We start from the raw sequence: 27,218 nt of genomic DNA, 5'->3' as shown, positions 1-27,218 counted from the left end.
GTCAAGGAGAAAAGGACGATCGATCGATTATTCGAACCACACAGGCCTAGGAACAGGACTTCCCGCCATTTCAGAAGATTACGGTGCCAGCAGCAAGTCGACAGGCACGGTGACACATCAGGCCTTACCAGGATTTTCGCAACCGTTCTGCGGTAGGGCGAGTTTTCGAGGATACAGTCCGTCTTATCCGACGCAGCAAAGCAACGCTGGAGTCGGGGCTGGAACCGTGGAACCCTCGTCCTGGAACTATGGCTCGCCTTCGAACGACACCCTGGCCACCCAATACGCCGCTCCTTCGAGGCGGCAACCCGTTAACCCTCCGTCGACACCTGCGCAGCATCAGCTCACAGCTACTGCTAGTCTTAGCGCGAGTAAGTATATATTTTATACTCACTATACTCATTCACTTTTTTTCTATTTTTTTCGCGTATATCTCCTTTAAGATTGCGCCTTTGTTTTTATTTTTTTTGCTTCCTTCCTTCCTTCCTTCCTTCCCTTTTATTTTATTGTACAACTTTGTTGCGCATCATTGAGCGAAAAAAAGCACATTCGGCTTGCGCCACTAATTTATCTCCACTATTCCCTATTTCCGCCGACGTGCAAATTTAAAAACTTCTCTACGCTCTAATTTTTTCTCTTTTTTTTGTTTTTTTATTTTTATTTATTTTTTTCTAATTTTTTTTCGGTTCGCAAAGATATATTTCGCGGATATGTAGATTTTTTTTTTTCGATTTTTGGTCGAGCATACTCGAAGGACGATCCGTGTCGCATTACGCCAGCCACGGAGATGTGTTTCGAAGAGCGATAAATTGTGAACGATTTTGAAGGAACGCGAAGAAACAGTGACACGCACTGGCTGGATCGTATTGCGATCGTAAATAACGAGAAAAGGATTCGATTCCTCTTGCTTCTTCGTAATTCGTTGAATGGTTAACGAGAAAAAAACGAGCAAGGGAAGAAAAGAGAGAGCGTCGCATCGTGACAAATTTTCCGAGCTCGCGCTACGTCGTCGGTGGCCCAAATAAAGTCCCTATAAGTTTACGAACGAGAATATCGCGTTACAGTTTTCCCTCCGTTTCTTTTTTTTTGTCAAAGATCGATCGATCAAAAAAGAAAAGTTCCAAGTCTTTTTCTTAATTTTTTTATCCTGTTTCATTTTTTTTTTTTTAATAACTGGAAAAAAATTATATAATTATTTTCTCATTACGAATAAAAATTTCTTCTTCTAACGTTTAAAGAGTATTTCAAGATGAATATCTTGAAAATGATACTAACATTGAACGAATAAATAAATTAAGAATTATTGCGAAATGATCACATATTAATTATTTTAACCTATTCGAGATCTAGTTCAAATTCAAAAAAAAATATTAAATATGAAAAGAAACATTAGTTTGTTAAAATAAAAATTAAAATGTTATATAAATTACCGAACAAAAAATAATAAAAAAGAATGTTTCGTCCCGTTCTAACATATACATGTGTGTACATGCATGTATGTTATATTTATACTCCGATTAAAGTAGAATTTCGTGCAACTTCGCCACCCTTCGTCTATCTTCGTGTGTGTCGTTATCTTTCGTGCAAAATACGCGGAGTGGAAACATACTTGACGTTCGCGTGTGCGTAACGCATGCGTTCACGCAACGAAGGGATAGGTACATATGGTAACCAATGGTACGAAATTCTCCGATTATCGGACGAGTCGGGGCTTTATCGGTTGCACGGGTCGCCAACGCGTGACCGATGACACGGTTCGTTCCGTCTCCACGCGAACATCGCGAATCACGGACAATCGCGATACTTTCTAGATGTTCACTTTTGCTTTTTTTTCTTTTTTTTCTTTTTTTTTTCGCTTTCGCTTCTGCCTTTCCTTACGATTTTTGAAAATCGAAGAATCGATTCCATGGCTTTTTGCTTCGAAGAAAGCAGCTTCTGGAAAATTTGGAATAATACCGTGTAATAATATCACGAATAGAATAGAATAATGCGAAACATTCGAAACGCGATGCGATGCGACGGCAAATCCTTGCCAGTATCGATACGCCACCGCTCGAACAATTTTAGCTTGGATGATTCGTTTGGCGAGCATGTGCCATGTGGTTGATTGTCGTGCACAGTATCGAAAGAGGCATTGATATGCGACCCTGACCTAGACAACAGCCGCACTTCCAATCTAGTTTTGTCTACGCGCGATACAGAAGGAACGATAATATACTTTTATGTATTTAGTCGTGTTGTTCCGGGACCGCAAAATTTAGATAACTCCGACGGCAAACGGCGAACGCATTTTAGTTAGCATCGAACTCTCCATATGGATAGATGATACGATCGACGAAGTGTTTCGCTACGTTTTCTCGTCGGACGATGTTGCCGTCATACGCGATTCGGGGCGGAGATATGACCCCGATCTATCGAAGAAAGAAAACGATTTCTTGGAACCGCTTGGTTATTTCGCTCGCGCTAATGCGGGAACGACCACCGAATGGAAAATTGTTGTTTGGTCGTTTTGTTTCGTTTTATTCGTTAATGCGATAAAAAAGTCTGGCCACTTGCGATTCGCGATCGGTGTAATTGCCGAGGATCGTTATTTTTACGCCGCGTTATTGTAATAACGACGGTTGCTGCGATAACGGTCGCGTCGAGTGCATCACACGCCACAATCTCGTCGAAGGACTCGACCAGTTCAAAAGGTCAAGTCGGATTGTTTTTTTTTTATTGCGAGTATAACGTCGTAGATCCCTCTATGTTCGCACGAACGAAGATGAAAAAGACGGAACAGTCTTTCTCATTACGCGTGCTTGCCTTTCGTCGCCGCAACGCAATCATTTTCGCCTCTGTTCGCTTCCCGTCGGTTCCCATCTTTCCGCGACTAGATTCGTTCGATCGTCCGTCCGCTTGTGTAGTGACGGATAAACTCGGAATAGAGGGATGCAGGGAGTAGGGACAGCCCGGAGAGAGAGAGGAGGGTATACGGAGAAGAAAGTCGAGTCGAAAGCTTTTTAAGTGGCGCGTGGTCTTTTGGAAAGCGACCCGGGTGCGTCTGCGGTTTCAACGTAGATCACTACTTTAGTCGAAAGTCAAGGGGAACGAGGAATACGGCTTTTAACATACCGCGATCTCGAGTGGTTTTTGAACGTGCGTCTGGGACCGATGCGGCCCGATGTTCTTCCTTCACACGAGGAAATGACTACGCACCACAGCGACGGCAAATCTATGATCGACCGCTATACGTATATGCATATATATATTCCTTTTGCCAGCACGCGCCTGGTCTCGTTTAACTTTGACTTTGCTCGCTTGCCAGAACCCTCTTGCATCCTACCCTAACGAAACGTCGAACTCGTTCGGCGAATGATGTCCTATTCCGTCTCTCTTTACTCGTTCCAGACGAACTTATTTACACGTGGCCTTTTCTCTGTTTAATATCCGATTCTGTAATATACGCTGTTCCCTTTACACGAATTTGGACTTGGATTGTTATTTAAAATTGTATCTCTTGATTCGATCCTTTTGCTTGCTACTCGACCACACTCCGCCTTTGCTCTGTCTTTCGTTATATCGTATATATATATTTTGCTCTTGCGTTCTTCGTTTGCGCACCTTTACTCCTCCGCCCCTCCCCCTGTCAATGGCAGGGGAGGACTCACAGTTGTCTCTATCCCGGCGTGGCGCGACGGTCGGTTACAACATTCTGCCCCTTACGGCTCTGCTTCGTCAAGTAATTCGACTCGACCATTCTCATTCCCCGTCGCTTCGTCATCTTCTGTGTGGCGTCTTGGTCACCGTTGAATATTCGGTTACGAAGAATATATCTAGAATTTTTGTGTGTGGTCATTGATCAGGATGCGTTCTTCAATTCCTTTCTTTTCCTATCTTCGAAAACGGTCCGGCAGTATTAACGTAATCAATTGCTTCGTATTTTTAGTTTTCCTTTTTCGGAATGGAACAAAAATACAAGAATGCCATAGTAAAGAAACGCGCGTAGCAACGAGCTACTGTGTCGTGTCTGTTATCAAACGGTTTTCGCGCCGCTTTTCTCTTCTTTCCACACTGTTCATGTTCACGGCTCTTCTCGCTCTACTCGCTGTCTCTCTCTCTTCGTCGGTTTCACGATGGTGTCGTATCGTTGAACGGTTAGAGATCGTAAGATGGACGCCGACGTCAGCTACTCTTTGCTTACTAATATACGATATCCGATTGCTTCCCAGTCTCGTTTCTGCCGGATGTGCGACTACGGTACGCCGACCTTTTCGTCCTCTCTCTGTTTCGATATTACTCTCTTGTGAAGTAACACGAGATGAAGGCGCGTCGGAGATAATGTACAACTAACATACTTGTTTCGTTAAAGTTGATCGCGAACGTGATTCGCAAATTCGTATTTTTAAAAAAAAATGATCGTGAAACGAATATACGATGGCATATACGCGTGGCACTTGACATGCGTACTAGCAACAACTGCTAGTTATTATTATCGAGAAACACCGGAAATTCTGATAACGCCATATCCCTTTACATCCTTTTTTGTGCATTATTTCGTTTCCTGTATCCTTTCTTTTATACGAACACAATTTGCGTTAGATTTTCTATTTTTGTACCATCTTCCATTTGATCGACGATGAATCGACGAATATCAGGTATGTTTCAAAAGTGAAATCGAAAGAAAATTATAAATTATAAAATTAAAAAATTGCAAATTGTTCGATTAAATGTTATTGCACGAAAGTTTTTTTTTTTTGCAAAATTTTCATTTGTCACGTTCGCGTGTTTTTTGTTTGCTCGTCCCATTGAGTAAAGAATCGTCTTAAGGCATTGGAAAGATACAAAATGAAAATTACTAATTAGACGGTAATTCGTTCGTTCGTGACATATCGATGCGTTGTCGCGTGAAATAGTTTCGAAATGATGCATGATCTGCTCGAGGCATTTTTCACTTTCACTGGATGCCCATTTTCGACAGGCATTCGAATGTCGCCGAGTTTTCACGATCGAAAATAACAAAACGCGTGCACGTATATTTTTGCATCCTATTCTCCCTGTCGTTTCCTTTCACGTATTCTCTCTTTCCTTCCTTTTCCCGTCACCCCGTTCTTCTTCGTTTCGCTTTCACGTTTGCACGTGGTGAAATTCCTACCGTTTCGAAATATTTCCCAATGATTTACTTTTTGAAAGGGAAAATCGTTTGCGCTTTCACGCGTATGTGGATTCCATTTTGAAAATATACAAATCGCGCAGTGCACAACATCGAGGCGGAATACTTTACGGAGGGCCGTGAGTGTGTAAATTGCGGCGCAATTTCCACTCCGTTATGGCGACGAGACGGTACGGGCCACTACCTGTGCAACGCGTGCGGTCTTTACCACAAGATGAATGGAATGAATCGACCTTTGGTGAAGCAGCCACGGCGATTGGTAAGGAAGGAAGGAAGAAAATAAGGAAAGAAGGAAGGAAGGAACGGAACAACTAAGCAATCGTGTATGATCGGCGAATTTTCATCGAAAGCGCGGACATATGCTTGGTGTTAAAGCCGTTTTCCGCTTTCTTTTTCTTTGTCTATCTATTTCTCTCTCTCTCTCGGAACGATTCTCTCTCCTTGTCCGTTGCAACCGCAATAAGGAGACGAAGAAAGAGAGAAAGATGAACAAAAAAGGAAGGGAGAAAGATCGGTCTGAAGAGAGTGTAGATGCGCGTGCGCAGAGATACGTGCGTGTATATAGAACAACAGGAGCCTATGTGGAAATTCGCCCGTGTCCAAATTGGGCTTGTGATCCATGCCATTCGTGATTTAGCACATTGGGACAACAGATCGGTAGATATCGCGCGATTTTCGCGTTCGTTCCGCATTTGTTTTCGCAATTTACAGACGATGGTATGCAGACACCGGAATCGTATATGCCAGCGGATTTGTGTCGATGTTTAAAAAAGAGGAAAAGGACTCGATGCGCGAATTTTAGGCGCGCACGCGATACGAGTAGAAGCACCCTTAACGTTTGGCATCCTGTCTCTGTTTCAGTGGCGGACCAGGGCGATTTCTACAAAGGCTTCTGTGTGTATAGTGGCACCCGTCGCGCCTTCGAGGAGAAATCGAGCCGGCGTTTGGTAGGTGTCATCCCCCAACACATTCACTCATTTACTCACTCGCTCAATCGCTCGCTCATGCATATCTTTCCTGTCTCTCTCTCTCTCTCTCTCTCTCTCTCTCTCTCTCTCTCTCTCTCTCTCTCTCTCTCTTTCTCTCTCTCTTCTTTATTATCATTATTAGTTCCTGTCGATCGCTATTCTCAGATTGAAATGTTCCTCTCCTCTTATTTTATTTTATTTCTCTTATTCCGGCCACAACTACTTTTACTCACGTCTCATCGATCTATTTTCGATCACTTTTCATCGTACGCTTATTCTTTTTTCCATTGTCCGCTTAAATTCGATGCATTTTTCTCGACGATTCAAATAGAGAAAAACGACGTCTATTTTCCATCGTAGCTCGCAAGTAGAAAACGATTACCGGTTGAAAATTAATTATAGCTTCGAGGTGCCACTATGCCCATGGTACAATCGTGCTCCGTTTCGAAATCTTGCGTAGCCTGGTAGAACAATATAGATTAAAAAAAAAAAAAAAGAAAAAGAAAAAAAAAAAAGAAAAGAAAAAAAAAAGGAAAAAAAACGGGAGAAAAATCAACAACTTCTTCTCGTCTCGATACTCGGCGACTTTTTATTCGTCAAGTTTAGTGACAGGCTCGCGTGATTTCGCGCGGGGAGTTTTTAGCCAATCACGTTGTCTCGCGCGCGCGAGCGCGACATCGTTGAACGCGTCGCGGTCGCTGCGCACGAGTCAACGTTTGAGCTTAATTCGATCATAAGTTACGGTAGACGTAAGACTTTTTTTCCTCTGTTTCATCCGTCTCTGTTCCTATTTTCCTATTTATTTTTGCTTATTTTCATTGGATCCGCCCTCTGTCATCCCATTCTATCATCTCTGTCGGGAAAGGGTCAAAAAAAAACTTTGGCTCGTTTTCCACTTCTCCTTTACCTGTTCATTTCTGTTGCTCTCCCTCTTTACCACCTCTCCTCCTCCTCCTCCTCCCCCTCCTCTTGCTCCTCCTCTTATTTTGTTCAAATTTTTTGTCCAAACGTCGCCCGTAGTATGAACAGAATCGTAAACACGGTTTTTAACGAGATTTCATGTGTCCGCAGTCCGCTTCAAGACGAGTAGGCACTTCTTGCAGTAATTGTCAAACGACGATGACGTCGTTATGGCGTCGAAACACTTTGGGCGAGCCCGTTTGCAACGCGTGCGGCCTTTATTTCAAGTTGCACGGAGTGAACAGGCCTCACACTATGAAGAAAGACAGCATTCAGACGCGAAAGAGGAAGCCGAAGGGAGGGATGAAGTCTAGCGACACGCCGATCGCCGGGAATGTAGCGGGAGTGAGCAATAACAACACGACCATCACCACGGCCAACAACAACAACAACAACAACAACAATAACAATAACAACAACAACAATAGCTTAAAATTAGAACCCGGTACGAATTGCAATGGGATCGGTAGGTCTGCCGGGCCAGTATTTCTCAACTTCTCCGAGTTGCGAACCTTCTCGTTTCAAATAACTTTGATAATTGTTCGCATAAAGTTTTATGCGACGGAGAAGAATGCAATCGTTTCGAAAGAAAAGTCGTTAATCGAAAATTAACGGCTGTTTGTGGATCGCGACTCACAGGTTGGGAACCACTGGTCTACGATCTTTCATTTTATCGCCCTATCCGTAACAACTCGATCCACGCAACAAGCCTTGGTTTTTTACGTTCACTCTGCGTTTCGACATTTGCACAGACACGTACGGCGAGCTAAGGATGAGCCACGCCGGAATGCCCCAAGTCAGCTATGGAAGCAGCCTTTATGGAAGCCCTCAGTCCGCAACCCAGATCGTTTCCTACCAGTCTGCGCCCTCTGGAATGTACTACGACATGATCGTCTCCCAGCAACAGCAGCAGCAGCAGCAGCAGCAGCAGCAGCAACAGCAGCAACAGCACCAACATCATCAACATCCGCAACTTCTCGAGACCCACTCACCGAAAGTCGAGTGCCCCTCGCCACCGTGCGCGAATCGATCTCCCGTTATGATATCCGCGAGCCATTCGCCCGATCATCATCAACTTCCATCCCCGCACATCGTTACACTTGGAAACTCATCGCCAAGCACGGCGGCCACTAAAATTATTCTCGACAACGGCCATCTAGACAGACCGTCCGTCGTCTCGCGAGACCGACTTTTGTCCACGACGAAATTGAAATCGTCCGTCGATGGAAAAATTCGCTGTTAACGAGTGGAGAATAAGTACAAAGGAAAGATAAAATAAAAAAAGAAAAAAGAAAAGAAACGCGAAAGAGAACGCGTTTATTTCTCTTTTTTTTCAACGAAATTTTTCGCTCGCTTTGATTTTCAAAAGGGAGGAGCGTTTTCTTTTTCGCGCTTTTTTGTACATTGCGTTTCTTTTTACAAAGCGTTGTCGAATTATGCGTTGAAAGAGAGAAGTACGAAGGAAGATGAAAGAAGGAGAAGAAACGTGGCGATTTTTTTCTCTTTTTTTTTTTTTTTTTCATTCTTGAAATTAATCGACCATCGTTCAATTGACTTGTTAACTCGCGAGTATATGTGTAATAATCTTTTCCCTTTTATTCTTTCTTCTCTTTGTGTCATTCTTCTCGCACGCGTTTGTTCTTCGAACAATAAGAGGACAAGCAGAAAAATGTAATAACGATGTAATTGGTGAATATATATATATATATATATATATATATATATATATATATACATACATATATATATATATATATGTATATATATATATATATATATATGTATGTATGTATGTATGTATGTATAAGGATAAAGTAGCGAGGATGAACCTTGTTAAGAAATGAAATGAAAAGACTGGACCCTCCTGTACGTTCAACGAACGGGACTGATAAAGGGGAGGATAATACCAGAGGTTTTTTAAGTATCGATTATTCATGATTTTGCGAAAAAAAACTCGTTGTAAATAGTTTTGAAAAGTGTGCATGCGTGAGCAAATACGACACGTGGGGGCGAACCTTGTTTTTAGAAAGATTCGGTTGTTTATTTTTACGCGCACGTTTCAATTAAAGCGACGATCGATGAATGAAATTGTCCAAACGATATTCGATCGCCGCTGTTATTCTTCCGTTACTTGTAAATAGACAATAATATTATTATTATTAAAAAAAAAAAAAAAAACGATAAGTTTCGATTCGAAATGTGGTGCGCGCGGTTCGAGTCGAAAATACTTGAAAATATTAGTAATAATCGTTATCTTTTTCGGTCTAATTGTAGCGTTACAACGACCTACGCTGTTCAGTGTCGTTCCACACATTCGAATGCTACGATCTATATAAACGATACGATGCATAACATTATAATTTTATAGCGTTTACCGATAAGAACGGTGACGATGACTATGACAAAGACGATGACAATGACGAGGACGGCGGGAACGAAAGCGCTTTCGATAACAAAATTGTGATCGTGGTCAGCAATAAACGTTTGCGCGGACAGAGAGCACGTCCAGCGAGTCGAGGATTACGCATAAGGCCCAACATGTTCTTATTATCTTCAAAGTGTGTTGTATCGAATCGGTAATTTTTAAATAAAAAGGGATATTTAAATCGGAAATACCGAAGAAGATTTATAACGGAACCAGCCGCGATAAAATGAAAATGAGAAACGCTTAATTTGCGTAAATTACGTATTATTTATTCTAGGAATATGAAATTATAACCTCGTTTCATCTTTGCCAACAGAGAACGAACCAACGGAATAAAATACGAAGGGGAATTAAGAGTCCGAGCGTTCACGAAGAAATTTACGATATTTTTTTTTCTTTTCCGTTGTCAAAATACTCACCAAATTCAAAGGGAGAGGTTCTTCCTCGATGGCGAGAGAAGTGTCGAGCGAATAAATATTGTAAGCGCGAGGAAAAGGAAGGAAGTGAGCGCGCGGGCATGGCCACGAGAAACCACGCAACCGACGCTCGGACCAGCTGGCAGAGAGAAGTCGGTGAACGTGCAGGAAAACTTCATCCTTGTGTATTTTCGGCGATAACGGCCGCGATATCTCGACTAATCTCGGTTAAAGGTTGGGACGACAGAACGAGCGGTCGCGTCCCCTCATTGGCGTAATCGAGGGGGAAACGAAGCGTGCAACGCGCGAGGAAGCCATTGCATTTCGCGCGCATTTCGAATCGGCGCATCCCCACCTTTGGAGCTTCGATTATGGAAGTAGCTAGACACGAGTGATATTTTTGCACTCGCCAAAGAATCGCATTACGCGCAAACGAATTGTTCGAATTTCGAATAAGCTTTGCTCTTACGACCGTGTCTCCTCACCTGAGTGTCCCAAGTCTTATCGAAGGAATCCCGCGTGTGTGCTCTGCAATGACGACACCCTCTTCTCTTGACTCGAGCTTCCCTCTTCTCCCGCTGTTTTCAACGATAACACGACGCATGCTCATTCCCTGTTTCTTTCTCTTTCCTATGTACGTACTATATATATATATACATATATATATATACATATATGTACATATTTATATGTATGTACGTACGTATGTATATACTTGTTCACCGTACTTTAGATGTAAACCGATACCTTTCCGTCGTGGAGCAAGAAAAAAGGAGGGTAAAGAGTAATAAATTCCCAACTTCTTTCCTCTTCTTTATTTTTCCTCATCGTGAGAGACCGTTTCAAGAAAGAAGAGAAGAAAAAAAGGAAAAAAGAGCGGGTCTCTGAAATGTATTTGCACGTTTCCCAACGAAGGTGTGTAAAATGGGGGATCGTGCGAGACCAAGATGGCAGCGAAAGGGAGGCGAAAACGATCGATAAGTTGACAGGAGGATGAAGAGGCGATCAGGTTTGCCTGGCGTTCGTCTAATCGCGTATTCGGTCAATATTTAACGCGTTCGCGTTCGCGTCGCGCGTGCTTTCCCTCTCTCCCTTAAACTCGAATCGAAAAGCTTCGGTACGACGCTACCAGGCGGCAGCCGGCCCGAATCCCGTCGACACACCTTGGCAGCGCACCTGTGTCAAGCCGCGCGCCGCGCTCTCTCGCCACCTTCGCTCTCGAATCGTAACCGCGTCTGCGAGTCGATTGTCGACCGTCGACGCGACACAAATCGCATTCACGTTGCTCGATATCGCGGCCAAAAAAACCTGAATCCCACGGAAATCATCACGTTCGATGCGAAACGATTCACCTTGCTCTCCTGCCACGGTAAGTATTTCTCCATCTTTCAATTTTCCCGCTTCGATTCGTTCACTTTTTTTCTCGCTCTTTCTTCACGCTCTTCTTTACCTCTCGTTCGAATTCTTTCTTCTCTTCCCTCTCTCTTCTTTTTCAACCAATTCGTTCTATCGTCTCTCGGAGAGAGTGTTCTTTAATATCGCGAATTTATCGTTTACAATACACGGCGTGGAATATGAAAATAAGATATCGAGATGAGAAAAAGGGTATAAATAACGGAACCGATTTGTTTCATCGTTCGTCCGTAAGACGGTGGAGCAATTTGGGGGAGAAAGGAGACGAAGGGAGCGTGTAAGGAGGAAGAGCGGAAGAATTGGAAACGAAGGACGGTGTGGTACGATGCATGGGGCGTTGTATCGCGACACGGAGGTGTCGAGACGAAACGAGTCGTGGCAAGACGAGGTAGGGCGCGACGCGTTGAGTCAAGGCAAGCCGATATTTGGAAAGACGTATGGTAGCTCGGTTGTTCGGTAGCGCGTGCACGGACGAACGAACGACAAACGAAACAGAAACACTTGTGTTTTACGTTCGACAACACTTGTGGATGGACCATGAGCCACGATCTTCTCTTTTCGTGGCTCGATCAGTTTTATTCGTCTCGTGCAAAGCCCGACTGTTTTTTTTCCCCAAGATTCGATCGTTTCAACGAATTCAAATTATTTTGCGGTTCACTCTTTTCGTCTCGTCCAATATATACGTACATACGTATACGTACATACGTACGTATATACATATATATACATATATATATAAATGTCGCGTGCCACAACCATCTCGACGAAGTCTACCGCGAAACTATACGATATCCAGACGAGAGATACCCCTGTGCACAGATATTTTATTAATCGTTAAGCACATAGCTGTGGTAAGATAATGGAATAATATCGGGCAATGACGATAATGCTGTTTGTCGTGCGTGGCGTTAATTATTGGACTCGAGAGTCGCGTAATCGGTCGAGCAGATCGCGTTTCATCGTTTTCCCTCGAAACGTGCAACCCTCCCTCCGCTCTTGGAGACTCGCGCGTTAAATTAAATTTGAAAATTCGCAGTATTTATCAGAAACCCGCGGCTGGAAAAATTACAATCCAACCTAATTTCTTGCAAGAAATCTTGGCTTCGTTTTACGGAAAGGTGAATCGTTTCCTACGACGGTACACGGAGGAGGTGGATTGTTTATTCGTGGAAAGCCACAGAATGTTCCTGCGTTGTAAATTATTACGATAATTGCGTTGTAAAGAGGCGCGATCGCGCGCACCAGAATCGGGCCGATGGATCGCGTTATCGTATCGTAAAGAGCTTTAAGGCGGTGCTCGCGATTCGAGAGCTGAGCGCGACGTTTAAATCCATAGTCAAACTCATTCTCCACGTAGATTCTTAGCGAAAAGCCTCGAAATGTGTTCCGATTCTAACTCGAACCGAATCGAGGAGATGGAAAATTACGCGGATTCGGGGAAGAACGGGTTGCGTAATCGAGCGTGGATCGCGGACACGCGTCATCCCTTCACGCGTGCGCAGCTTCGAAGACGGAGAAGAGGAAGAAGAAAAAAAGAAAAAAAATGTCATTTCTTACGGTGATCGTCGCCTGTCTTTCCGATATCGTGTTTAGCTTGACACGCACGCACCCATACCAGCTCATCCGGGATTTTCATTTACGCCGATAAGAATTTCCTACTGATAAAGAAAATGGCCTCGCCGTGTTCGCGATTCTGACGCAACCCTTTCGGTCATTCCACAAAAAAAAAAAAGAAAGAAAGGAAAAAATCGAAAAGCAATCGAGACACCTCTTTTCGCCTCATCCCCCGATCGGGTGACTCACTCCGTGATTTTTTTCGTTTCACTCGATTAATCTGTTCGCGAAGGTTGTCGCCTCTCCAACACTTGGTTTCACTCACGCGGGGATCGCGTGGGTTAGGATGCACGTAATTCTCCAGCATTCGAGTCGATATCGGAGTCGCGGATCGGTCGAGTCGGATCATTCTGCTCGTGCTCGAGGGATGGGGCGCCGCGCGGTGTTGGAGCGCGAGTACTCGGAACTAGAGAAACGGCCCTACGCCTTCCTGGCGAACCCGACGACTGAAATTATCATTTTAGCTGATATACTAGCTAATGTAAGGATGCAGTTTTATCTCTTATTATCATGGGAAACGAGATAAATCGCGATAGTGCCGTTTATTTTGACAACGGCGTACCTCTCGCCGATGGCTCGACGAAGACATCCCCCATCGGTGGCCGCGCGAGGCATCCGCGCGGCTCGAGTCGATCCGCGTGTCTTTTGGGGATGCTCCATCTCCTTCCTGCTCGCTGCTCTCCCCGCAATTCTCTCCAATTCTCGCGCCGGGATCTCCGCCGCGAGAACTCCTCTTGGACGCTCGTTTTCGTACTCGATCGTGGACGTGGCTGCTCTTTGATCGATCGGTTTTCGAGAGAGTAGAGGACGTGACTTGGTCGATTTTCTTATCGTCCGTTATCAATGATATACCGCGAAGCAATCTATATTTCCTTCGTTCTCTTGATAAACAATACGTTTTTTTTCGATACGATCCTAGATACGTGACGAAGAAGATCGATGGATCGGTGTACGCGCGCGGAAAATTTCGCTGCATCGACGGCCGAAATAACGAGGGAGATCGGGTAGAAGTTTTCTCTCGCTTTCGAGCGAAGCTGAGGAAAAATGAGGAGGGGGGAGGTAAGGAGAATTGGAAAATTGTCGGTTTTTTAGCGATCGAAACGGTTGAGGAGGGAATCGTGGTTTTCGATCGAGCGAGGGAAACGAGGGGAAAAAAAGGAAATTGTTTTTCAGCCGCCTTATCGATCGCGATTGGTGAACGAAGAGCATATGGGACGAGCATCGGTCACAGTTTTGATTTTTATCACGATTAATCCATATCAAAGATGATTCCCGTCACGTAGCACGTCGCATTCGAACGAGGAGATCAAAGGTTTTGCAAAGAGTCTTTCCCTTGCCCCGTTTCCGATCTTAGGCGGATGGAGCCCCTTGGTTACTTTCTCGCGTTACCTTCACGATGACGCTTCGTTTGCGAAGATGAATCAGAGCGAGCATCGGTGACGTAATAACGGCCTCGTTCATTATCTACGATGGACGACGATCGAAAAACTTTCTTGACGAAAATTAGCTTCGAACGCTCGAATTAACTCGTTGTTTACCGATCGTTTTACGACCATTTCCCCCCCATTCTTTTTCTCGAAATAGATTCGTATATTTTCTATATTTCCTTCATTTCTTAAATTGCGAAACGAACGAGAACTATAATGAATCGATTAGTCGGAGAATAACGATCTGTTAATGCAGACATAATGTAGAAAGTCGGCCGATAATTAGCCACTAACCTATACGCGCAGTATAGTTAAAAATCGTTGTGTAGATATCTGCACGGATAATATTCTTCGAAAAAGGAAGAAAGGGGGGAGAAAGAGGCAAAGATAAAAAATGGGTGTGATTTTCGCGATGACGATCGAGTCTCGCCAAAAATTCGAAGATTCGCTTCGAAGGATTGCAAGGCAGGAAAAACAGCCTATCGTAATCCGATCCGTTTCATCCTCAACGAAGAACGAATAAGAAAGAAGAAGAGAGAGAGAGAGAGAGAGAGAGAGAGAAGCGAAGATAAAAAGCGGGTGCGAATGATTCACACCGTTGCTACCCTACCAGCACCGAATATACACACCGAGTACGGAGCGTAAAGTACTCACGGAGAATCCGTGGCAACAAAATGGCGAAGATGGCCGACGAGAACGTAGACGAAGGGGCGAAAGGGAAGGCATGGACACCTCTCGCGATCCCCTCCCTCCCCCACCCCCGTGACAGCTTGTTATCTCGCTCGTGAGCTAGCAAGCGGCCGCTCGTTATCGACGAACAAACAAACGGACCCCTCCGTTTGCCTCTTTTCCACTCGATAGCTGGAGAGAGATTCTTTTCCCTCTCCTTTCTCTCTCTCTCTCTTTCTCTCTCTTTCTCTCTTTTTCGTTTTAGTTTTTCCGTCAAAAGAGGGAAAAACGTAGTAACTTTTGCTCTGCACGGTGGCGCCGCTTCGCTCGTGATTCGCCTCCGCGCAGGAAATTCGTTTCGAGCGGACGCACAGTGAGTTTTCGAATATTTTTCTGGATTATAGATTATAAAGGGGGATTGTGCAGTGCGCGTCGGATAATCACAGGCTGGACAGCGTGTCAGGATCGAACGTCGACCACAACGGATTTTTCACTCGCCATTCTTCGAAGGTAGGAAAAGATCGTTGAAATTCGGGGTTTTTTCTTCTGATTGTTGTGTATTAACTGTGATAATCAGCTGACTGTTTATGTCAATATCTGGGTTTATTCAAGATCGAACAATTTTTTTTTAATTTTTAAATCCAATTGATCATTTGTTATTTGGAACGGTATAATTATTTAGATTCTAATTAATTACGATTTTTATCATCAAAATTTAAATCAGATAGTATCGAAAATTTGATCAAGTACGAACGATACAATACCGTGTCTCTAAATTATCCAAATATTAACTGCGATCAATGCATCTTAACTTCGGTGATCGAACGAACCAGTGAATCGTACGAGGTCATTGGCATCTAAATTGGAATTCTCTACATTTTTACCACGTGAAAAAATCTCGTTCGTAGAAAAAGATCTGGAAGAAACTGAACTCGCGATAAGTGTTGTCAGGAGTAAAAAGATTGCTTGCCGTCGGTTTGAAAGAAAAGAGTGAGTGGAGTATGGTCGCGTGCTCGGTCCGGAAGTCGAAACTTGACATTGTCAAAGGGAAGTGTGACGCGAGTCACAGGTAAACATCGAGTTTGCCGGTTTTTTCTCGAGACGGACGAGGCGCGCCGTCCTCTCCCTTCCCCGCTTCTTCCTGTGTCGAACCATTCTCTTCCGTTCTTTTCTTCGACGTTCCTCGAGATTCCGACAGAAACAATTGTCACTTTGCACTCGCACTCCCTCCAACTTGAGTTATCTGGCCGAAACGCGATCGAGTCGCGTGCCATACAGGTCTCTGCTCCACCTTCTCTGTTCTTCCATCCACGACAATTCTTTTTCGATTGTCGAAAGATCGTGTACTTACGTGTTACAGATCGCAATGAAGGAGACGTTGACGAAGCAAGAGATTAAGCGCGAATGGGAGGAAAACAACGTGGACGAAGGTTCACCCAGGATGCCCATGGTTGGAGCAAATCCAGATGAACAATCCATCGAGAGTCCCCGGACAGTGATCACAGCGAGAAGGCACGTGCGCACCATCACCACGGCTGGTCATATAACCGAGACAGTGGTTGATCCGGAACCAGACTCACCCGATAATCTCCAATCGCAGCGGCAACAGCAGCATCATCGATCGATGGATGAACATGGACAGCAAACTCGATCGCGCACGTTTCAAGAAGAGCAACAGCAAGATCAAGCATGCAAACAGAATTCGCAGAGCTACGTGCAAATTTCTCACACCGAGGCGGAAATTCAACAACAGGATCGTTCTCGAGAGCAACGTATAGTTTATTTAACGAGCAACGGACAAGAAGTGCGAGTCGTAGCAGAAGCTGTAGATCCGTCTACATTGACGGTGAAAGAGACTGTTAGGTAAGTGAAAATCGATCATCCGAATATTAAGCGACGAGAAAATAAATTATTTAAAACAAAAAATATATTTTATACGAGTATACGCAATTATTCACATCACAGTTTACGTTAATTCTTTTTTTTTTTTATCTTTATCGATATATAATGCAATAAGTACAAATGATACACTCAAAGGTATGAGACATCAGAATCCGATGGAACAGATGCGGATCGCATGTACGCTTATCCGGCGGATGGCCAACAATTGCAAAGAGAGAACCATGGGATCGCTGTTCAAGCGCAGGAAAGGCGAGTCGTCCAATCAGCCAATCATCAAAGATATAGTCCACGAGAAACTAACCAATCCAGTGCTGGAAATGGATCAACCGGTAGATCCTATCATCAAGGCTCACCAGTCCTAGTTCCAACTAGCGAGGAGTACGAGGGTGGCGCCCCCATAGTTTCTCATGCGGGGACAACCGTTACCGTCCGACTAGATTCACCCACAGCGCCCTCTTATTCTCCGCCAATGAATGACATCGGTATTCGAGCGAATGCTGGACTTCAACAATCAACTGGTCAGCATCATCATCAACTTGTCACAGGATATGTGAACGCTGGAGGAGTAAATATCAAGTACGAAACACCAGAAACGTCAAACGCCGCAGTAGTAGCAGCGGCTGCTGCTGCGATTCCAGTCGACAATATCAAAATATCGAACACGTACACTACTCTCGAAACGGTACCGATTCCTCCCACGCAGGCTATTCAATATCCTCAGTATATATCCGGTAGTGAGACGTTTCAGCAAGCTCCAACTTATACTTATACAAAACCAGGAGAACAAGTGATTCTGACGTATCCATCACCAGTTCAGTTGCCCTCGCGCATTCCTGGGGTAAGTAGTTATATTGTTTATGTATGCAGTCAATGTTTAAACAACGAAAAATGAAAAATAAAATAAATCATTGCTTTTTGATTAAACAGAAAACAAATATTTTATTTATAAAATTTTTTATATGTACAGACTATAATTTTTCTTTGTCAGCTTCGTATACAATACGCCATTGTTACGTTATAGCGCATGCGTTTTGTTCACAGGTAGAATCAGGGAGCACGTACATGAAAGGTGATCCAACGTTAGCATCTTCGTTGGGAAGTACGCGTGGAGTGGCATCTCTGCATTACGAACAACCAGGATCTCCAGGATCTCAAATGACGTATGGAAGCGGAACTAGTACGTATCCATATGCCAAAGCGACTCCTTCAGCCGATTATTGGTCGACCGCAGGAACTCCGTCTCCACCTACGTTCGATTGCGTCCAGGGATACCAAACGGCAATTTCCGTTGGCGATACTAATATACTCTATTCTGGCGGTGTATACAGTGTGTCAACTGGAAACACTACGTCTTCATGGTCTAACAATCTATCGCTATCCAATACCGAGGAGAATTTCGAGGGAACGATCATGAGTGCGGATCCTAAAGAGTGTTATAATTGCACAAGTTTGACTAATATATTAAGGAGGGACGAAGCTGGGAATTACTTGTGTCAAAATTGTGCCTATACAGCAAACAAGATAAACGGTATAAATAGATCATCCATTAAATGCGGCAAACCGAAGCAAGCTGTCGCCACGGTAAATTTCATTTTTTATATCTTTCTCGAGCATGTCTTGTTCTTTTTCTTTTTACCTGAATTTTTCATTCAATCTGCCATCTTTCTTTCTTCATCCTTTCTTTTTTAACCTCCTACCTTTTCGTCTCTTTTCCTCTCTCTCGCTCCCTCTTTTTTCTCGTTAATTTTTCTTTTGCTCTTTCTTCTTCCCATTTCTTGGCAAGCGTTGTCCACGAAAAAATAGAAAAAAGAATCAACGTTATCTGTTACCGAGCAAACAATCGCGTCGAGACTTACCGCGATTGTTGTTTACTCTAGTTTCTACGTCTCGAACGCTCCCATTTTCGTGTTTGTGAATTCGCGTCGTTGAATGCGCAATACTCATGCGCATACGATCGAGAATATTACGCACGAAATATATTTCTCTTTCATTTTCCAGGCGGGTGTTCGAAGAACCGGTGTTCAATGCGCGAATTGCAGGACGAGCAATACGACCCTGTGGCGACGAAATAACAACGGCGAGCCAGTGTGTAATGCATGCGGTCTCTACTACAAATTACACAACGTAAGTTTGTTTATTCGTAAATCGCACATGTAAGCTTTACTCGATACGGACAATTCGGAACGAGAACGACTAAGGATTTCGGCAATTCGAGTGCGTGTTTCGGTTCTTCCTTGCCTCGTGACAACCATATTTTCGATCGAAACGCGATTTCACTGAATCGTCCCGCGATCTCACATCAGACGACGAATCGAATTGTTTTTAATAGTTTCCTCCAAGCGATTTTCTGTTTGTACAATTGCCGCGATCGATCACCTCCAATTTGGAAAAATGAATCGTTAGCAAAAATTGCTTGAACATCGAGATGAAGACGGAATTGATTCGCGCGTGGACGGTGAATTAATTTCGGAATCAAAATTGTCTCTATTAAATAACTTTGCAAAAGAGATTAAAAAGATAATGTTTTTATCATTCTATGCACGTACTTATAAATAGGTGAATAAAAATAAATATAAGACGATAAATATAATAATCAGGAATTAACTTTTTGTTTTTTTTTTTTCGTCATGTTTTGTTCTTTCTTATAAATATCCATCAGATACATGATCTTTACAATTTCAAAGTAATAAAAAACAATAGATTAATCCGTTTGATTAACGAATAAATTTTTTCGATTGGAAATGCGAGTTCAGTAAGCAGAGATTATCTTGGAGAATTCATGTGCATCGGTCGAACGTAGAATCTCGATCGAAAATCGAAAACGAAACGCGGTCACCGTTTGTAATCGTTTACCTTTCTTACGCAATGCTTCTCGCGTGGTAATCTCGATTGCTCTCTTCTGTGATAATTCTGTTCCAAACACATCTTGGAAACATCATAATTTAGAATCGTACGGTGCATCGATCTTAGATATCGATTGATTCTTGTTAAGTTGCGCATGCGTTACGAAATCGAAAGAACGACTGTCGTAATTGTTTATCGACGTGCCAACGTATTTCTTATTAGAATTTGTCCGGTAATAACATCATGCGAAACTTTAATTTTTATTCGATGCTTATCGTGTTTATTGTATTGTGACGCATCCTTAATTGATGCTGATCCCTCGATCCAATCGCTCGAACAACATTATCAATGATTTTTTCGTAATGATTGCTGATACGGTAACGTTGATGGCTGATGGCCATCATTTCTTTTTTTATTTATCGTGTTTCGTCGAGTTTAATTAATCGACTCATTGTTTGTCGTAACGTTTTTTGTTTTATTTTTTTTTTTTTTTTCTATGCAGGTGAACAGGCCGCTCAGCATGAAGAAAGAGGGAATACAGACAAGGAAAAGAAAACCAAAAAACAATTCGGGAATAAGTGGGAATTTGGCAGGACCAAGTGGCATGCACAAGACCGAGATTAAGTCTGATTTACTCGGTGAGTTTTCGGTGAGCAACTTGTCATTTAGTTTCTTTTCGTTCGCCTTCGCTTCCTCCCTTCCCCCCATATCATATCAATCGTTTTGCTCTTTCTAATCGATCGATCACAGGTGTACCTACGGGTTAAACGAATCATTATTTCTCGAGTTTTGTGTATACTTTATTTATGTCCCTTATTTTTTTTCTGCTCGATTAAAAAAAACGTTTATTTTTTTCTCTTTCGATTCGCACGTTCTTCTCGTAAATTAAGCAAAACGCGTTAAGGGTCAGAAATGGTATCGACGATTCGAATCACGAGTATCAACGACCTTGAGTAAAAATTTGTAATTAGAGTTTCGAATTGGGAGCAAAGTCCGTCGAACGAGCACTGCTTCCAAATAAACGATTCATGCGCATGCGTGCCTGCGTTAAATGCCGATAATCTATGATCGAGATAAAATGTTTGCCTGCTTGTTCGTGAAAACATATTTAGAAAATGTGAATCGTGTGAAAAGAGGGTGAGAAGGGAGAAGAACGTAACGGAAAGAAGCTAACGTAAGAGTATCAGTTTGATTCGAACCGTTGGTTTTTTTTTTTCTTAACGTTCCAGCGAGCTCGCAGTTGAATATGTATAGGAGTGGTGGTAGTGGTAATGGGGGCGGGATAGGGACCAATGCAGAGATGAGACAAGAGACCGAGAGCGAGACAGCTACTAGTACAGGTACGAATGCAGGGAACCGGGGCGAGAGTGAGACCGCAAACGGTAACGCGTTGGGAGGGAACGAAGGATCAGACGAGCGTCCACTCGTAGGTACACCGAATACGGGAGAATCGGGTCATGCGCACTCGCCTCTCGCTTTACCCACTACCGCCGCGCTCAATCGACAAACTACCCTTATGTAAGTGTGTTATTATGTTCGATTCGATTTTAATCCATGATCTTGATTGCACGATGTCATTGTTCACAATATAACTCTTTAATTCGTTTCTATTTTCCAGCGTGCCACCGCTAGAGCCAATCGTTAGTCAAGCTAATAACGATATTTTCACGGTTATAACTACTACCACGGCTATCAATGTCGAGAGAACGTAACGAGGACAAAGAAAGAAAATGCGGTAAAAAAATATTTTCGAGTGTACCGATGTTAAAATTAGCGCCAACAATGAATGGAATGCGAGCGCCATTCTTGCTCGAATGGTAACTAAAGAACATTCTGCAAATTGACTGACATTTTTACCGACAAAAATTGCTTAGCTAATTACGAACGTCGAATTCACCGCTCAGCCTGGATATCTTCTCGTCACATCGAGAGGGAATCAATGTGATTCTGGCAATCTCGAATTATCTAAACGAGAAACGATATCAACTAGCTATTATTGTTACTGTTCCTGCTCCTATCTTCCTCTTTCTCTGACCATGATTTCTTTTTATTTATTTGTATTATTTTTAAAATAATTACCGAAATCGAATTGGTTGCGATTTATGTCGATTAGATTTGATTTCCAACGCACAAGATAAGCGCTATTTTATCGATTAATTCCGTTTTATCGACTGCAAGCGATTATACCGACGGATATAGTGTTGCAATTCCATCGTACAATGTCGCCCTCTATAAGAAAAAAAATGAAGCATGTTCTTCGAATGTTTGTCACTGTTCATCGATCTCTCAAGATACTCGACCTTTTTATTCATTAACTCTTTCATCTCCGTACACCTTTGTTTTCATCCTATATCCGAATCCTATGAAAATTTTACGCGCATCTCGTTGTAAATTGGCGACGTATCGACCAAAGTTGTCTCCTTTCGCGTACACCTACGTATATACGCGATGCATATGCAACATTTGCAAACAAATATATATGTGTAATATATAAAATACGATGCATCGCTTATTCGTGAAAGAAACGAGTACACGTAGGTGTGTAGCGAGGCGAATTCTCGCAAAGGATAATGTAAGTAACGCGCGAAGCGAAAACAAGATAATAAATAATAAATAATTGAACACTAAAAAAAAAATTAAAAGGAAATAGTATTTATTTGTTGGCGCATTGTCCGTTGAGAAATTCACACAAATTCGACGATACGCATAACACAAATAGGAAATAATTCGAATCGATTCAATGCGTTGTAAGATCGTTACGAAACTGCCTACTTGTTTTGTATAGGCATATATACATATATACATATATATATGTATAAAAGCTTGTATATAAAGCTTGAATAAAAGAAGTCGAAACGATGTTGGAAACGTTTGATTTTTGATCGAACACTTTTGCAAAGTGGCTGGTTTAGCGGATCGCCGCGCAACGACTTCGAAACCTTGAAAGAAATGTACTCGGAACGATGCAAGGAACGAAAGGAAGGATACGAGACGAGGACGAACGGTCCACGAAACGGCGAGGATCGGCATCGAGGCTGCAAGAGCAAAAGGAAGGCGCACGATCGAGCGGAGGAAAGGCGAAATGGAAGGCCGGCAAACGAGGAGGCCGCAGCCGGGGGGAGGGGGCATGGGGCCGAGGGGGGAGGCGAGGGGCCGTGAGTCCATCAGCCTAAAGAGTGGCTATCGTGCCTGCTAAGGGCTATTCCATGTTAGCCGCTCTCGTCGAGCTCCTTTTTTTTTTTTTTTTTCCCCCCTTTTTTTCCTCCTTTTTATTCCCCTCCTGTGGACTTTTTGTCAGCCGCAAATGTGGCGCCGCCCTCGAGATCCCTTCTCGCGCGGAGAAACACCGAAACTTTTGCCGTCGTCGTCGTCGACGTCGACGTTATCGGCGTTGCGAATTCAACTACGCTCTTATCATTTTACCGATCGAACGCGACGTTTTCATCGATCCAAGCCCGCATTTTTCGTTTATCGACGATTTCTTCTTCTTCGACACGACGAAAAAAGAAAAGTCCTCACGTTCTCCTCTTCTGTTATTTCGAAATATATATTCGAAAGGATGCAGAGACGGAAATCCAGCCAGCCGCGAACCGTTCTAAACGAAGGAAGGGGATCGTTCGGATTCTCGCGCGTTCGGATCGCTTGGAATTTAAGGGATGCGCCCGACGTTCCCCTATCGGCGTGGCGCCAACCGGTGCGCGCCTTATCGCGACCCATGCACCGTTACCTCGACTTTGAAACTTTCGAGCTCGAGTTTAAAGCGTTTACGAAATTCCTCTCCTCTTCGATCCGATCGATCCGAACGCAGATCGATCTCGTCGACGATTCGAGAGTGGAGTAGTAGAGGGCCCGTAGGAAGCGATCGAGAAAGTTTAAGAAGGGACGGCTCGCCATAAATACGTAGGAAGCGCAACAAATTAGATCGCGCGCGATCCAGGGCTGGAACATCGCTTAGCCCGATCGCCGCGGTTCGCGATATTTCACGGCCGAGGCACCAGGACGTAAGTTAAGCCTCGTCTCGGCGTGTTCTCGCCTTTTCTTCTCTTTTCTCGCCTCGTATTTTCTCCTTCTTCTCTCCGACGATTTTTCGCTCGGCCATTCTTCTCTCGTTACACCTCCTCTCGTCCGTCGCCGGACTCTTGTTCCTCGCCTCGTAGAATATATATATATATATACATATATAAAATACACGATCTCGTTCCTTCGCCATATCATTTCCAATTACCGAATAACCGCATATTGAAAGTACTACACTATACAGTGTTGTACGATACATTTATATATCAAACACTGGCTTTCCTGTTAACTTAATGAATAGAGATAGATGATCGAGAAGAATGTTCTCACAGCTCGGGGCTTTTGTTCGTTCGTCGCGTCGATTGGCTCGCGTGTCGATCGGTCCCTCGAGTCCGATCTCGCGAGAGAGCTCGCGCACCGAGAACCGGACGGTGGTTCGCCGCGATCCTCGTCGAATTTTCTTATTTTTCAGCGACGCGACTCGTTCGCCCACAGGGCTATTACAGAACCTACGGTCTGATCCTGAGCACCCACGAACGCATACGTGTACGTGCGTACACGTGTACCTACACGCGTGGAAACAACCGCGTACCGGCGACCCGGTTTCCAGGAAGACGGCGAAAGGGGGACCAGGGGGACAAGACGAGACGGGGACGAGTGAGGAGGGGCGAGGAGGGGCGCGTTTCGAGACGAGGAGGAGGAGGAAACGCGGACCAACGGCGATTAGATTAGAGAAGAGAGCGTTCCCTTTGCCGGCCAATTCACCTAGGCGATCGAGATTCCCGCGAATTTCGTTCGCGTTTTCGAAGTCGCTTCTTCCTGCCGTCGATTCCACGGAGCGGAGATCACCCCCCTCCTTCCCGAAACGGCTTTATAAATTCGTAGGACGCATTATTTTCAAATCGAGCGTGATTTAGTGCGCGGTGGAACGTCGATATGTAAATGCGTTAATGCTTAATGCGTGTCGGTTGATTTATTGTCGCGCGATCACGGCTACGCGAGTGAAAGGCGTTCTGCGGAGGCTCGCTTCGCCTTGTCTCTGAGAAATGCGAGGATCGCTGCGAAGATCGGAAAAACGATCGAGATTGCCGGCGACGAAGATCGGTTGGAATCGAGGACGAAGAGAATCTGGGAATATGAGATATTTAGACGAGATACTGCGTGGATAGGCGAGGAGACGGGAAAGAAAATGATATCGATGTAAATTCTCATTTGTATCGATGGACGAATTAATAATTATTCACAGATTGTACTTTAATAGGTTAAGAATAAAGTTGCTTCGATAGTTTATTGTTCAATACGTCGGATAACCGCAGATAATCAAACGACGGATCAAGTATAATAGCTACGAATAAATTATTTGTTCGAGAATTTCAGTGAGCAATTGCTTAAAGTAACTTTGTTCTTAAAATTTTTTAACTAGTTACTTTTTCAGCGCCCAATTCTGATCTGTCGATAAAAAGACGGTTCTATTTACGCGTATTTTCGTTACCGATTGAGTCAATCTTTCTCGAAACAAAAAAGAGATGTATCGAAATATTTAAAATATAGCGACGAAGAAAGAAGAATTTGAAGAAATTTGGCGTGAACATAACAGATAAAATAAGGATACTCGTAATTTTATTATCTTTCATCGTATCATATCTATTATACGTAATCTTGTATCACGGGCGTAAAGATAGGCGAAATGAGCGATCTTTCTACTTTTGCTCCTGTGGCGAAAAATTTTCTGACTTTCTCATACCTAGTTCTCGTCTCTCAACGGCGGATGACGAAACGGAAGAATATACAGGAGGATGATCATGTTTTCGATGGATGTTGCGTGTATATCGCTGCACCCTTCAATTTTCCGATCGGCGCCACGCCTATCTCTGTCGTTACTTAACGGCACGCTGCACCACTCGTATTTTATCCTATCCGTCCTAAACAGATAATCCGGTCCTCCGTTCTATTCGAGCGATCGGACCTACGACGCGACTTGGAATCGAATCCAAGTGGAAACGATCAACCCTTAGCCTGCGAGCTAAGTTAAGATTCACGCGAGTTATTATTCCAGAATTATTTCTCGTCGGTGGACATTAAATCGGTAATTACTCGTTGCGAAAAATTTTATTCTCGAGAGCAATTTTTATGAAAAATTTTCGTCTCGAATGGATATGGAGAATCGTGCACACGAAGAGATTTCTAAAAATTTGCCTTGATAGAAAGAATTTGCCTGGTCGCGATTTTAACCTGTTCATGGAAGATCGCGGCTTGAGAAGACGGAGAAAAAAAGAAGGGAAGAAGAAAAATCGGGAGACGTAAGCCTGTTCTTTCCTGGAAGCAGTTGCTTACCCGTTTGGCGAGATAATTTTCGTCTTTCGAAGCGAAAGATCGTTTTGCTTTCTCAGTACCGGTCGCTTAGTTTCGACAAAACTCTTTCTTCGTTTCAGCGATCTGCAAACTTTTGCAAACCTCGCTTTCTTCCAAGACGAAATTTTCTTGATCTTTAATTCGCGGGCGTGTTTTTTTTTTGACATAAAAAATATTTCCAAAATGAAAAATATTACACGTGAAAAAAATGTTTTCTTCAATGGTATTGCAATTGTTAGTGCTAATTAATTTAAAAAAGACTCTAATTTAATTAAATTTAATGAGCAGTTAAATGCGCGAATAAATAACTTCTTTAATGCGTGAATAAATAACTTCCCAAGAAGTATAACTTCGCAAGAAATGGCCGGTTATAACGAGTAAATATCATATCACGATAATTATCCATTTTTCATTAACGTCATATCAAAACATGCAGTTTTCCATTTTTCTCTATCTTCTTCTAATCTCACGAACGAAGACGCGAAGAACCGCGTAGCCATTAACGCGGTCGTTCAAGTATCATATTTGACCAACGCATTGCCCACGATCGATCGTTCGAAAAAGACGAGGCACGATATATTTCAACTTTCGTTCTTGCTTTCACGAAAACAAACCATTTACGATTACTCCCGTCGTTTTACCACTCTTTTCCTTTTTCCTCTTAATCCAAGTCGTATATATATATTTTTAAACCTAGTTTTTGCACGTAAACTTCTCTCTCCAGGTATACGTCATAAATTTCTTCAAATGCTCTGACCACTCGTCCTCTCTTCGTCTTTCACTAATCGTTTCATCTCTCTCATTACGCGCAAAGATAAAACGTGGCTCAAATTTCATTGGTTCGTAGAAGTTAACCGCTCGCCAAGCTTCTTGAGCAACGAACTTGTAACAAATAAAACGTTACAACCGAGAAAATTCGTTAGACGAAACTTAGACGCAACTTTTTAGCTTCTTTTCGTAAAAGTCAACGAGGACTCAAAAAGACAATATTGACACGTATCGATTCGTTCGAAATGGTATAAGTGGGCTGTTTGACTAATTCTCGAAATGGAAAAACCG

At 43.3% G+C, this 27,218-nt stretch overlaps 2 protein-coding genes and 1 long non-coding RNA gene across 18 annotated transcripts in view; 2 read left to right on the top strand and 1 right to left on the bottom strand.

Moving 5' to 3' along the window:
- LOC108003018 (box A-binding factor) overlaps positions 1 to 9,693 on the top strand; it is a 33,024-nt gene extending 23,331 nt beyond the window's left edge. For 4 of the 11 annotated variants that reach the window (XM_062080351.1, XM_062080350.1, XM_062080358.1 and 1 more), the window contains 4 exons: positions 45 to 371; positions 5,236 to 5,411; positions 7,192 to 7,546; positions 7,833 to 9,693. In XM_062080351.1, the coding sequence (XP_061936335.1) occupies positions 45 to 371; positions 5,236 to 5,411; positions 7,192 to 7,546; positions 7,833 to 8,323 (1,349 nt within the window). In that variant the 3' untranslated portion in view covers positions 8,324 to 9,693. Of the gene's footprint in view, positions 1 to 44; positions 372 to 5,235; positions 5,412 to 6,013; positions 6,100 to 7,191; positions 7,547 to 7,832 lie in introns of those variants that run through there. The other 7 variants (XM_062080359.1, XM_062080360.1, XM_062080354.1 and 4 more) reach the window with 4 other exon arrangements.
- Positions 6,919 to 10,546, bottom strand: LOC133666773 (uncharacterized). The gene is made up of 2 exons (XR_009831406.1): positions 10,407 to 10,546; positions 6,919 to 8,316 (listed from the first exon to the last, which is right to left on the bottom strand). It is a non-coding gene; the product is annotated as an uncharacterized LOC133666773 (long non-coding RNA).
- A 138-nt stretch (positions 10,547 to 10,684) lies between these two features.
- LOC108003017 (box A-binding factor-like) lies at positions 10,685 to 22,649 on the top strand. Of its 6 annotated transcripts, XM_062080362.1 has the most exons (9): positions 10,685 to 13,429; positions 15,449 to 15,554; positions 16,405 to 16,907; positions 17,082 to 17,784; positions 17,988 to 18,527; positions 18,945 to 19,070; positions 20,293 to 20,428; positions 21,020 to 21,308; positions 21,409 to 22,649. In XM_062080362.1, the coding sequence occupies exons 3-9, from the start codon at positions 16,411 to 16,413 to the stop codon at positions 21,500 to 21,502; spliced, it is 2,385 nt and encodes a 794-aa protein (XP_061936346.1). In that variant the 5' UTR covers positions 10,685 to 13,429; positions 15,449 to 15,554; positions 16,405 to 16,410; the 3' UTR covers positions 21,503 to 22,649. The 6 variants fall into 6 exon arrangements, with proteins under 6 accessions (XP_061936346.1, XP_016920548.2, XP_016920552.2 ...); XM_017065059.3 differs by lacking the exon at positions 15,449 to 15,554 and having other exon boundaries at positions 10,762 to 11,290; XM_017065063.3 differs by lacking the exons at positions 15,449 to 15,554; positions 21,020 to 21,308 and having other exon boundaries at positions 10,852 to 11,290.
- Positions 22,650 to 27,218: the final 4,569 nt, after the last annotated feature.

This window comes from Apis cerana, linkage group LG10, assembly GCF_029169275.1.
Source record: "Apis cerana isolate GH-2021 linkage group LG10, AcerK_1.0, whole genome shotgun sequence".
NCBI classification, from domain to species: domain Eukaryota; kingdom Metazoa; phylum Arthropoda; class Insecta; order Hymenoptera; family Apidae; genus Apis; species Apis cerana.
This window is presented reverse-complemented; position numbering and strand designations above follow the sequence as displayed.

Bases quoted from the DNA above. Each gene is read 5' to 3' on its own strand.
- LOC108003017 (XM_017065059.3), top strand. From the start codon at position 11,258: ATGCGAAACGATTCACCTTGCTCTCCTGCCACG. The intron at 17,785-17,987 runs GTAAGTAGTTAT...TTTTGTTCACAG, and splicing joins TGCCCTCGCGCATTCCTGGG to GTAGAATCAGGGAGCACGTA. The intron at 20,429-21,019 runs GTGAGTTTTCGG...TTAACGTTCCAG, and splicing joins GATTAAGTCTGATTTACTCG to CGAGCTCGCAGTTGAATATG.